At 39.3% G+C, this 12,952-nt stretch overlaps 1 protein-coding gene across 3 annotated transcripts in view; it reads left to right on the top strand.

Moving 5' to 3' along the window:
• The first annotated feature begins 446 nt into the window (after nucleotides 1-446).
• The window catches only part of slc4a8 (solute carrier family 4 member 8), a 36,427-nt gene continuing 23,921 nt past the window's right edge, over nucleotides 447-12,952 (top strand). For all 3 annotated transcript variants that reach the window (XR_013295019.1, XM_077572782.1, XM_077572780.1), the window contains exons 1-3: nucleotides 447-737; nucleotides 9,862-9,943; nucleotides 11,890-12,039. Coding sequence is in view for 2 of the 3 variants with exons in the window: in XM_077572782.1 (XP_077428908.1) it covers nucleotides 699-737; nucleotides 9,862-9,943; nucleotides 11,890-12,039 (271 nt within the window). In the remaining variant the exon portion in view is untranslated. The remainder of the gene's footprint in view (nucleotides 738-9,861; nucleotides 9,944-11,889; nucleotides 12,040-12,952) is intronic.

Below are 12,952 nucleotides of genomic sequence, written 5' to 3'. Positions count from 1 at the left end.
AACAATTTATGTACAAAGGTAAAACTATGGGATTCGTGTTCATGTAATGTTAATTTCGTTTGATTACTCAATATAGTAGAAAAGACCCAATGATGATTGGACTACAAAATGGATGGCTGGAGAATGAAGTATATGTTGTTTTTTTTAATAACCGAAATAATACACTGGAATGTTAATGCAAATTAATGCACATCAAATTAAACAATTTGTATAGACAAGTTGCTTGATTTGATGTGGTTTACAGTCAGTGGACTTTGTGACAAGAATCAATAAATTGTAATCGTCTCTATTTGGCTGGGTAGCTGCAGCCCTATTCATTTGCTCTGTCATTGGCTGATATTCTGACTCCTTCACTCCGTTTGGTTGAGGCCGAACCGCTCTCTGCATCCTCAGCTGTGGTTGGCTGGTCCTGCACCTACTCTCTGCATCCTGTTCCCACAGCCAAGGACCAAGCAAGAGAGCACAGGGAGGGGGTGTTGGAAAGCGCGGCCGGGAAAGCATCACACTCTGAGGATGTGCAATATCATTTTCTTCATCCGGAAGAGATGTTGACACGCGACATGTTAGCAGAAACCCAAGCGGCTAATGGGACCAGCTCTCGACTGTTTTCGTCTTAACGTACTGTGCGACAAAGCGAAGGTCCAAGCCGGAGAAAGTGTCACCTTTCCATCTTCCAGGTCAAAACAAAGGCCACCAGCATGCCCGTCCAAGAACCCGACAGCATCCTAAGCTACCAGGTGCAGTAGTGCCGCGTGTCCTGTGCTTTGCATACATAATGTGATGACTAAACTGCATGCGCACAACTTGAATTTGTCATTTCACGTGTACAAGGTGTGTTCAGGAACTTTTTAAGGGCACTTCCTAATTGCTGCATCCACATTCACTCCACGTTTGAATGTTTTATATCAAAATAAATGCTCCACGTGATAAGTTGAACCAGCGCTGCCAACTATCGGCTGTGGGGGATTGTTGACGTTGTTATTGTGACGTGCAAGCACATGCACTCAAGTCAAATGTGCAAGGTGTTATCACATTGCAACACGGTTGACGTCATTTATTTGCGTTCATTTTGTGGTTCTGCAAAAGTGGTCGCCAATGCAAAAACATGAATTAGCCATAGTGGCTCTAGTCGTGGTATTTCTCAAGTTACCCTCAAATGACCTTGACGCCATTCCCTCCCGTCGTTTGCGACAATATTATTAGTCATTACATCAGTGGGAAGGTGAAGTAGGGGTTCTTAAGCATACTGCAGGATGCTCCATGTTCTGATGTGTGATGTTTGATCAAAGCTGCAGTCGGGTTGTCAATTGACTCACTGTGGTTCTTAACAGAGTCATTGCTGTGACGATGATCAATAATTATGTCACCATTAAGCTTGGAGATATATGGAATCAGGAGATGATTCAACTATAGGTGAACTCGTTTGTTGAAATCTGCACGTGGAGCAATTTTACACAAATATCCTGCACATGTGATATCCAATCCATTTTCAACACTGTTTATCTTCATTAGAGTTGCAGGTGTTTTGAGGCGATACCCACCGACTTTGGGCGAGAGTAGTGGGGTACTTCCTGAAGCTTTATCAAAGATTTAATTTGTAGCAGTAGTTTGAGCTAATCTACAACTACACTCCATGATGATGATAGTTTTTTGTAATATTTGTTTTAGAGGACGAGGAACCATATTTGGTAACATATTCTACAGCCCCGACTGCTGGGAAATAGAACTAGGTAGTTTCCCGCTCTAGCCTCTATCATCCGACCAAAGAATTCCAGTCAAAACAAAACAACAAACATGGCTGATGATGCCGTATTTGGGCATTGGAGGTTCATTCCAGCCCTTAAATTAAGATTTCTGGTTCACATCAACCACTATTGTTCAGTAACATTATATTTATTAGATTCAGTAAAGCCAGTCAAATTATTGCAAGTTCTCGAGTAGAAAGTCTGACATTCAGTGCATTTTCCGAGTCACAAGTTTAGAAGACCTTAGACATATGTATGGATATTAGGGGTGTGCCAAAAAATTGAGTCTCATAAGAATCGCGATACTCATCTAGTACGATTCAGAATCGATTTTAAATGTCCCAAAATCTATTTTATTTAAATGATGTTATACTGTCTTGCCTTTGTCTGTGTGTGCCTTTATTTGGAGCGCTGTTTATGTTGTACCCGGTTTGGCCACTGAGGGGCAGTGTGGTTCCACGCGGTCTAATACACTGTTAAGTTGTGGCCACATTAGAGAGTAGAAGGAAAAAGTCACGATCAAGTTATTCCAATAAAAGTTGTTTTTTTCAACGTGGAGCCGTTCTTTTGAGTGATAAAAGTGCCGCGATTAGCGCGCTAATTAGCAATAGCGAGTCAGACTGGAGTAGATCATTACAATTCTTTGCACATCTATAGATTGAAGCAAAAATCAATTGTCAATCAAATCATTTTGAATAAAAAATCGCTCCTAATCGAAAATCTATTTGGAACCGAATCGCAGACCCAAAAATCGGAATCGAATCGTGAGACATTCAAAGATTCCAACCCTTAATGGACATTATAGATTATCATTGTACGGCAGCCCAGCCGTGTGATTTCTCACAGCCAGCCAGTGAAATAAAAGAGAAACTACTCAAATGAGACAAATGCACTCAAGTGAAGTGAAGCAAATGTTGTAATCAGTCTATGCTGAAGTACAAAATCTGAATTTGGGCTGATTTTATGTTGAATATTATTACCAGAATAGTCACTGCGAGGCTCAGGTTTGCATATTGCGTTCTGATGAATTACAATCTGACATTATGCATCGTAAATTTGTCCCAGGTTTGATTACTTCAGCAATCACAGCTCTTTGCTTCTTTTAAAGTAGCTCTTTGGCACGTCTCCCAACAAACTTTCATTTTAATCAGTGTGACGACACTGCGATACTGTAGGTTAATGCAGCCTATTTGGTCATTGGAATTATAATTTAAAAACATTGCTGGAGTTTTTGGACAATCCCACAAATTACATTTTGTTTTTTGAAGATACAAAGAAATTGTTCACCTGCATAGTTTGACAACCATCCAGCCATAAATTCATCCTTCATCACGTTTTCCTTGCAGCAATGAACTCCACTTATTGTCAAGTAGTCATAGTGGGCCACTGACTTTCATGCAGCAGGAAAAATATATATAGGGGTATTGTTTTTGATACATTGGTTTTCATTGGGTGGAATAGTGGTCAAGTGGCTTGCCTCATAGTTCTGAGACCGTGTGTTCGAATTCAGGATCTCGCATCCCAGTATGGCGTTTGCATGTTCTCGCCTTGCTTGCAATGTAGTCCCTTTAAAATAAAAAAATTAAAAATCATACATTCTTGTAAAAAAAAAAAGAAAAAAAGCTTGTTTCATCACACCAAGCACACCAATAACTTTTGATTGTCTCTTTTTAATTTCTGGAGAGCTCAGTATTGTTCATTCGGTAATTTTACCAATTTGACATATCATCATTGCTCTTTTTTTAAATAAATGAAAAACAATTTTTATTTTATTTTGTATTTGGGTGATATGTGTATGTGCGTGTGTGCGTGCGTATTCGTTAGTTCACCTAAAACCTATTAAAAAATCCCATACCGTTCACCTAAACCGAACACTTCCAGCCAGAGTCGTGAGGCCGTCAGGAGACCCGAGGAAGGACCAAAGAAAAGAAAGGAAAGTGAAATCCAGCACCGACCAGACACCACCCACCGGGCCACCAACCAGAGTCCTTCACCAACCCCAGAAACATCTAAATTCCAACAAATCAGGGAGACCAAAGGAAAGACTGAGGAAAGGAAGGAAGGACAGACGAAGCAGAGTGAGATCCACAGACACCAGCCTCCACCGATTCAATGACCTGAGGAAGAAGCCTCCAGAAAAAACAAAAACAAAAAATTCTGATTGACTCTAACTGATGATGCAAGAAATGAAGTGTATTTTAACACTTCTCCAATTCTCCTCGACTGCTTCATCCATCATGCAGCCACAAAATCCCACTAAACTAATTTTAGTAGAACTAAAACAATTAGAGGTGGAGAGCGGAATGGAACACGAGGCATTGAGCGAGGGGTGCATACAGTATGACTCATTCTGCCTGTGGGCCGAAGCAGTCGTTAGAACAGCAGCTCTCTCCTTTCCTGTCTGGCCGTTACATCCTGTCACGTATTGATGAGCGAGCCGCTGTCACACACGTCTGGAGTTATCAAAGAGCAAGTGTGGAATTGTGTGATGATGATGATGTGTGTGGCAGTGGCACGGAGAGGCCGTCATGGCTGTCCACGGGCGCCAACCTCAGTCTGGAAGTGACAGGTCCAGTTGTTTGAGTCGGGATTTGTGTCCCCGCTGTCAAATCAGGGTGCTTCGTTGAGACAAGAAGGGTGGAAGGAGTTCACGTTGATTTACTGAAAACACGGTCGACAAGTGCTTAATTAGACAGAATCGCATCTGCCACTTAAGAGTAGAATAGGCTCAGCCTGTTGGCAGAAGAAGTTTTTATAGTAATGTGAAATCAAGCTACCTCCTACTACAGCCTATTCTTGCTTTAAAAAAAAAAAGAACTCAAATTTCAACAAGTTGTGTTAAAACAAATTCTAATGTTAGTTTTATGTGTTACTTAAACTTTTTCTCCGGAGTGAAGTATGACATTGACTCGCAATGTAAGGGCATTTTATCTGCTAGATTGGCTCAAATAGAGTAAAAAAAGACACAGCTGATAAAAATACACCAACTGGAAAGCAGGTTTGGATTGCACATCAAATTTAAAGAGGAGGCTAAAATGGAAAAACCGACATGGACAGTGCACTTACTGAAGATTTGTGAAGCTTTGTGAAATTGGTCGTAAAAATCGATGTCCATGTTGTTGGATTTTTGATGCATAAGCTTTTTCATTGCCCCGGACATGTACTTACTCAGACATTGATACAATAGAAAATACTTTTTTTTTTTTCGCAACCTGCATACCAAACTATATCATTAGTGATCATTACAAACCTCAGAACTGAACTAAAATTTGTACTGACTAGCAGACACAGCCAAGTGACTTCTTGTTGCTAAGCAGGATTTGTGGCACATAATCACAGGTGCCTCTAGGGGTGCATCTAGTCATTTGGGAAACCAAGACAATGTTGTCAGATTGGATTGGATTGGGATGGATGGATGGATGGATGGATGGATAGATAGACAGATAGATAGATAGATAGATAGACAGACAGACAGACAGACAGACAGACAGACATAGCTAGCTAACTAGCTCGCTAGCCAGACAGACAGCGCTAGCTCACTAGCCTAGCAAGACAGACAGATAGAGCTATAGCTAGACAGACAGACAGGTAGGTAGGTGGATGGATGGATAGATAGACAGAGCTAGCTCACTAGCCTAGCAAGACAGACAGACAGCGCTAGCTCACTAGCCTAGCAAGACAGATAGACAGACAGAGCTAGCTCACTAGCCTAGCAAGACAGACAGATAGAGCTATAGCTAGACAGACAGACAGCGCTAGCTCACTAGCCTAGCAAGACAGATAGACAGACAGAGCTAGCTCACTAGCCTAGCAAGACAGACAGATAGAGCTATAGCTAGACAGACAGACAGGTAGGTAGGTGGATGGATGGATAGATAGATACATAGATAGACAGACAGACAGACAGACAGACAGCTAGCTCGTTAGCCTAGCCAGACAGACAGACAGAGTTAGCTCACTAGCCTAGCAAGACAGACAGATAGAGCTATAGCTAGACAGACAGACAGATAAGTAGGTAGATAGATAGATAGATAGATAGATAGATAGATAGATAGATAGATAGATAGCACTTACTAGGAGAAATACACTAGAAGTACAGCAGTGGTGTCCAAACTCGGTCCTCGAGGGCCGGTAGTCCTGCAGGTTTTTGAGGTTTCCCTGCTCCAACGCACCTGTTCCAATCAACAAGGTCGTTATCATGCTTATGCAGAGCTTGCTGATGAGCTTCAGCTGTGTTGGAGGAGAGAAATATCCAAAACCTGCGGGACTACCGGCCCCCGAGGACCGAGTTTGGACACCACTGAAGTACAGGGACTGAAGTTGTTTATCAAAACTGAAAAAAATACCCACACAGCTCCTGTGATGCAACATGCCCCCATACCATGCCATTTCATGGGACCCAGCATGCCTCATCCCACCACAGTACTAATGGAGTGAAAAGGAAAGCACATTGATTGACCTGCCTAGTCGAAGAGGACTGGGGGTGTTTGGTCGGGGGTGAGTGCGACGGAAATCAGTGCTGCTCTATTTGTCCTGACAAGTTCAATGTCTTTCAATGACAAGAACATTCACACATTCAGATGTGTGACAAACTTGCTTCAGATGCGTCCATTGCGTTACAAATGGCTGCCATCCAAATGAGGGAAATATGATTCATTAAATGTTTTTTTGAGATCTTGGCCATGAGATGGAAATGGTTGTCATTGTGATGAATTCTGTGGAAGTTGCGGTTTATAATGTGCGGGTGTATTTCCGCATCAAATGGTGGCTTAACAGCATCCTTAAATAACTAGGACACTGTTTATGACTGCTCTTCTTTTCAGCTGTAAGAGTCATAACAATTAAGACATATTATCTCAGTTTGTTTATCAAACAAAAAGAGAATGAAGCTACCGGTCTATTTTCTGTTGTTTTCAAACTGCTTGAAGAATATATTAATGTGGCCAGATCATGGATTGTTTGGGTTGTTAGATTTAGTGAACGTGTGTATTTGCTACTTTTTGTTTGGGCAGCAATGTGTCTTTTTGCCCTTTTGCAGTGTGCTTGCAGAATGCTAAAATAAAATATCCATGAGGTAATACAATTCTAGTGGTGTTAAACTTCGGAGTTAACGTTAGCTTACAGCGAACAGAACACTCGGCACATTTATTTTTTGCTTTTTTTTTTTGTCTTTGGCCTTATTTCAAGGCAAATAAAGAGTAGTTCATCTCATTCACTGCCATTGACGGCTATAGACGTCATAAATTCATTTGAACTATTTCTATAAAAAAAAAAATCCCACTTTTATTAACAGGAGTATGAAAACCTAGAAAACAATTATTGTACATTTAGAAAAGATATAAAATTTGTGATTAATCGTGAGTTAACTATTGAAGTCATGCGATTAATTACAATTAAAAAAATTAATCGCCTGACACCCCTAATTTTTAATAATCTTTTCTTTTCTTTTTTTCAAAAAAATAAATAAATAAAAAAAAGTCTAGGTTTTCATACTGTTGTTAACTAAAGTGGAAAAAAATGTTAAACTAATAGAAATAGTTCAAATGAATTTTTGACGTTTATAGGCGTCAATGGCAGTGAATGAGTTAAGAGAAGAATAATATGCACAGGAAGTGACTTGAAATGAGTAGATTCTTATTCATTGCAGTAGGACTCCAGCACTAGCATATGCATAATCACTTGAGTGTTTTGGTGTTTTTACATTTTTAGGAACTTCATCAGTCCTAAGTAAAACAGATTGTCCCTGAATATATAAAGTTCGGCACTGTCGCTACTCTCCCTAGGAGAAACAAATTTCATATTTTAGTTGCAGTACATACATTACATGATTTTATTTAGTCTCATCATGTCATATTATCTCTTTCCACTTCCTGTGGCACTTGAAGGAGACACAAGGACAAGGCAGCCATTTTGCATCTCGCCGAGAACAATTTTCATGGAGGAGTGTCTGTAATCTGCATGGAAAATGAGTTTTAGAGTCGTCAACTTTCCCCAGCCGCGTGTCACTGCAGTTCAGGGACAAGAGCATAGAAATGGGTCGGTTGCCAGGAGATAGAAGCAGGCAGCATAAACACACAAGGATGTACCGTGTCGTTGGAAACACGTGCGTGTGTTCACAGAGGTACGTGCACTCACCTGCAAAGGGAAAAACCCTTGAGTGTCTTGTGAGCCTTTAATTATGTGAAGCACTTAAATGTGACGCAAGGGAGGTGAGTGCTGAATGATAGGGAACCGTTAACCTGCGAATAGGAAAGAAAAACAAAAGCGCTTGCATGAATATGCAATCAGGCGAAGAGAAGCGCACGGCATAACAAAAGATCTAAATGGCAACGTGGTCATGTGTGCGTTTCAACCAAATACATCCGCAATTGATGATCGGATGGGGCGTTGCTATTTTTGGGACAAAGACCTTTCATAGTCTCGCTCTCATCATGCGCTCTTGTTTGGTGTTTGTATGTTTGGGAAAGCTCCAACTCTAATGGTGCCTCCAGCTTGAGCTGCAAACCCACACACTGCATAGAGGCTTTCACTTCAACAGCCACAGCTGCAATGACTGATAGCGCTCTGTGTGTGTGTGTGTACCTTTTCTATTTTAGACAGATATATTCACATTAGAATACTGACAACAAGATCACAGACCTTCTTTCGCACTTACAAAATCAATGACTGTGCTGTTGACATTTTCTTTTGTTGGCTCCAGGGGGAATTGCGAATCAGGATCAAACTTTTAGGCATAAAGTTTATACATAATATCAACAAATTACAACCCGAGTTGAAGTACTTCAATTATTTGGCTTCCAGAATAGGTTTGAATTTGAAATAAAGCAATCAAGATATGATTGAAGTGTGGAGTTCAAGTTTCAGAAAGAGGTTCCTTAAAGTATGCACTAAAATTCCCAAGTGGGAATTGATATGTTTAAATAATTTGAATATGATAGTCTACACTTCAATCACATCTTGATTGTTCTATTTTAAATCCATTGTTATTTAATTTTTTTTAAAATTTTTTGTTAATGAAAAAAAAAAATTCTGGAGAAAAAAAAAATAATCCATTGTTATGGTGCACGAAGGCGTAATTGTCAGTGTTCAAAATCAAATACTTCTCAAACTGTGTATAAAGAATTAAAGCCTATTTTGGTTTGAGAACATTTTTCATGGCCTGTCTTTTTCCGTCCTCACATTTACACATGATCTTATATAAAATTCAGTAGTGGCCTCAGCATTGCTTCTCCAATTAAAGTCTTGTTTGAACAGACAATTATCTTGGGATCAAGTCATGCTTAGTCACAGCCTGAGTGATACGCTGGGGAAAAGATGGCAAAGCAAAAAAAAAAAAAAAAAGGCCATCCGAGTACGGCAGTCCACTTGGATTTTCCGTCAAATGACCATTAACTCTCATTATTGTGACATGTAATTGTGTTTTCCCGGGCATGAATGAGTAGGCATGTCTTCCAGTGAGGTTTAAACCGGCATCTTACATCTTGACTTCACAGCTTCAAATATTCTCATTTCCTCACTAATTCAGACCCACGGGCCTTCCTAATGACATTTGAGGAAGATACATTGCCAACATTATGCACAGTAAGTAAGCATTGCATTAGCTACTTGCTAATAGAATAATGGAAACTGGCATATTGTTTGTTACCTAAAATACTTTTTTTTGTATTCTGAATTGATGGCAATATTGTTTTTAAGTGGAATAGCTGCATCTGTTGACTGAACAATCTGACTATAAATAGCTTTTTTTTTTAATAGACTGAAAATTCTTGTGAGAAAATGCTGCACTCGCAGTACGGAGTTGCATTTGCGTGCGTGCGTTCAGATCGAGCACTAATGTGGAATTGAAAGATGGTCACGCAACAACTCAGCTCTCTGCTTTCGCTTACAAACCTTTCTGTTCGTATCCAGCCCACACATTATATTCTCAGACAAACACACAGATCTGGTTACAGTATTTACATTTTGATTATCCGACACAAGAGAAGCTTCAGATTCAGTTTGGATATCAGCGAATGGTCTTTCAAAAAGAAATGTTGCTCAATATCAGCGCTGAGAAACATTATTATTATTAGCCTTAACAGTGTCATTGTTTTGTGTGTGTCTGTCTGTCATTCAGCGGCCGGATGAGGAGGTGGTGATAGACCAGGGTGGGACCAGCTCAGTGCTGAACATCCACTATGAGAAGGAAGAACTTGAAAGTGGGTACAATAAGGACTTTTAATTGTGCCCTGGACCAAAATGTTCACACTAATGTTTCCTGAAATGAAAAATCCTGAAGTTTGGTGAAATAAGGATATGACCTTTTTCTCAGTGCTTGCCAATTACAAAATATTGGACGGATGGTGATATGAGAAACGGAAATGCAATGATGTGGGATCTTACTCATCAAATTGCTGTCATGTGAACGCACCTCACAGCTTTTAGCGGTATCAATGAATTCTTATCACTTGCTGCGAAACAGTTTCTGAAGAAAATACTATTCTTTGTGGGAAATGTGTTCTATTCTAAAGCAGTTAAAGTGCATCTGGATCATTTCTATTCTAGTGAAACTGACAGGTACCACAGTGTGGTGTATCAGTATCTACCACAAATAAAGCAGAAATGTTGACACACTATAGTGGCCTTTCAGGACTTCAAAACTTGTGGATTTGATGCTTATTTACGTTTACACTAAATCATCTGTAAGAAATTTTCCTTTTATATTTACTAATAATACAAAAAATATGAATGATATAGTTATATGTAGGGATGGGCAAGTACCGATACCATCGATCTGGCCAATACCGACATCAGCCGCCATCTTGTGGCGGTTTTACGATCAGGACCTATTACAGGCATGCATGTCTGGCAGATGCCCGTTAAGGTGTACAACCCCTAAGTTCGATTGGGACTTTTTCATTCATTCACTGCCATTGACGGTTATAGACGTAAAAAAAATTCATTTGAACTATTTCTATTTTTATTCTATTTCTATTTCTATCTAGAGTATGAAAACCTAGATTTTTTTCATTGTACATTTAGAACAGATAACATTTGTGATTAATCGTGTGTTAACTAGTGAAATCATGGGATTAATTATGATAAAAAAAAATGTAATCGCCTGACGCCCCTAATTTTTTATATTTTCTTTTTTTTAAAGAGAAGATTATTAAAATAATAATAATCATTTTAAAGAAGAAAAGATTATTAAAAATGAGGGGCGTAGGCGATAATTTTTTTTTGTAATTAATCGCATGACTTCACTAGTTAACTCATGATTAATCACAAATTTTATATGTGTTCTAAATGTACAATATTGTTTTAGGTTTTCATACTCTTGTTAACAAAAGTGGAAAAAAAAAGTTAAACTAATAGAAATAGTTCAAATGAATTTTTGACGTCTATAGGCGTCAATGGCAGTAAATGAGTTAAGGTCACTGGATTATTAGTTAAAACATTTTCTTTATTTAAATTCATTTTATTGTGTGTTATATACAAATTACGGTATGTATTTTATGAAGAAATGGAGAAAAGATAACAGAAAATAGTCGTTAATTTCAAAGTAAATATTTAATATTGGGATACGTAGTTCTTTCTTTAAAATGTCATTGTTTTGTTTTGTTTTTTAAATATTTTTATATCAAAAGGACTAGTGATTCAGTTAAAAAAAAAAAGTGGTATTTTACATCCCTATATATGTCTGTACATCCTGGGATGTCCAAACTTTTTCTCATGAGGGCCAGAAAATCAGAAGGGCCACATAATGTTATGAAGAGAAATTGTGTTTAGCCCTAAAAATTGTAAAAAAAAAATGTATTTGTGTTTTTGCCTATCTAGAAAAAATACTACAGTATATAAAAAATTTATTTGTAATAGTGGCACCTATTTTTTTAAATATTTTTAATTGTTATTATTATAATTTTATATTAACTGTGTCAAATGCCATTTTTAGTATATGTCGCACTCCACTGAAAAATGGATGGTGGGCCGCAAATGGCCCCAGGGGCCGTAGTTTGAACACCACTGCTGTACAGTAATGAACTTTAGAATTATGAATACGGCTCATATTAGATTGTATTGTCTCATGTAGGCGTATCTGATAGTATGGCCAGTTGCATCCTTGAGTAAAATAAATATTGAATACCCTCTATTACCTCCGTTTCAGGCCACAGAACTCTCTTTGTGGGTGTTCGGATGCCCCGGCAGAGCCATCGGCACCACAAGGCTCACGGCTCTCGGCACCGTAAGAAAGACAAAAGGACGGGAGGCATTACGGTGGCACAAAGCGATGGAAGTGAGAAGGCACCCTGTCACGGTACGCACGCATTGAAACACATTTCTGACACCTTTGCCAGTTAATTTGTATGAAAGTTGGTACAGTGGTACCTTGGCTCACAAACTTAATTGGTTCCCACAGAGAGTATGTGAGCCGAAAAGTTCGTCTTCCAAACAAGTATTTCCCATAGGAAACCATTGAAATGAGAATAATCCGTTCCCAGGTCCCCATAAAACACAATTTTCTACTAAAAAAGCCTTAAAACTACACAAAATATACCTTATTTTATGTATAATAAATGTGCTATTGTATTGTAATTAAAGAAATACACTGTACTGTATAATAAAGTGTTTTGATTTGCAAAACTTGCAACTTGCCTTTGTGATGGTACAGTAGTTGAAGGCTTGATGGAATGGAGTGGGAGGAGGAGGGACGGAGGGAGTTACTGTTTGGAAGGAGAGTCATCCGGTGTGGCTTCTCTTCTTTGCTTCTTAGGAGACTCTTTATCCTTGTTGCTGACTAAAAACCTCGTAATTGACACCTGTTGGTAGACTTAGCGTACTGGTACTGGGACGCTAAGTCACACAAACGCGCACCTCGTTCGTGTTTGTCGATGATCTCCTTGTTCTGCTCGACCGTAATTTTCTTCAATGTCTTCTTAGGCTTAACACTAGCCTTTTGTGGGGTCTTTTTCGGTCCCATGGTAGCAAAAGTACACTCCAAAAGTACTCCAAAATGATCCCAAATGTCTACCGAACACAAACCACGTCCGCACTCAAACAAAGGGGGCGACGAACTGGGACGCCGTGAGCGTGCGTCAGCTTCTCGTGATTTCTCGTGTCGCGAGATTTGGTTCGTCCGCCGAAAACTAGTTCGTCAGCCGAGACAAAATGCTCGCGAATTTAATGTTCGTGAGGCGAAAAGTTCGTGAGCTGAAGCGTTCGTGAGTCGA

This window comes from Vanacampus margaritifer, chromosome 8 (genome assembly GCF_051991255.1).
Source record: "Vanacampus margaritifer isolate UIUO_Vmar chromosome 8, RoL_Vmar_1.0, whole genome shotgun sequence".
Lineage (NCBI taxonomy): Eukaryota > Metazoa > Chordata > Actinopteri > Syngnathiformes > Syngnathidae > Vanacampus > Vanacampus margaritifer.
This window is presented reverse-complemented; position numbering and strand designations above follow the sequence as displayed.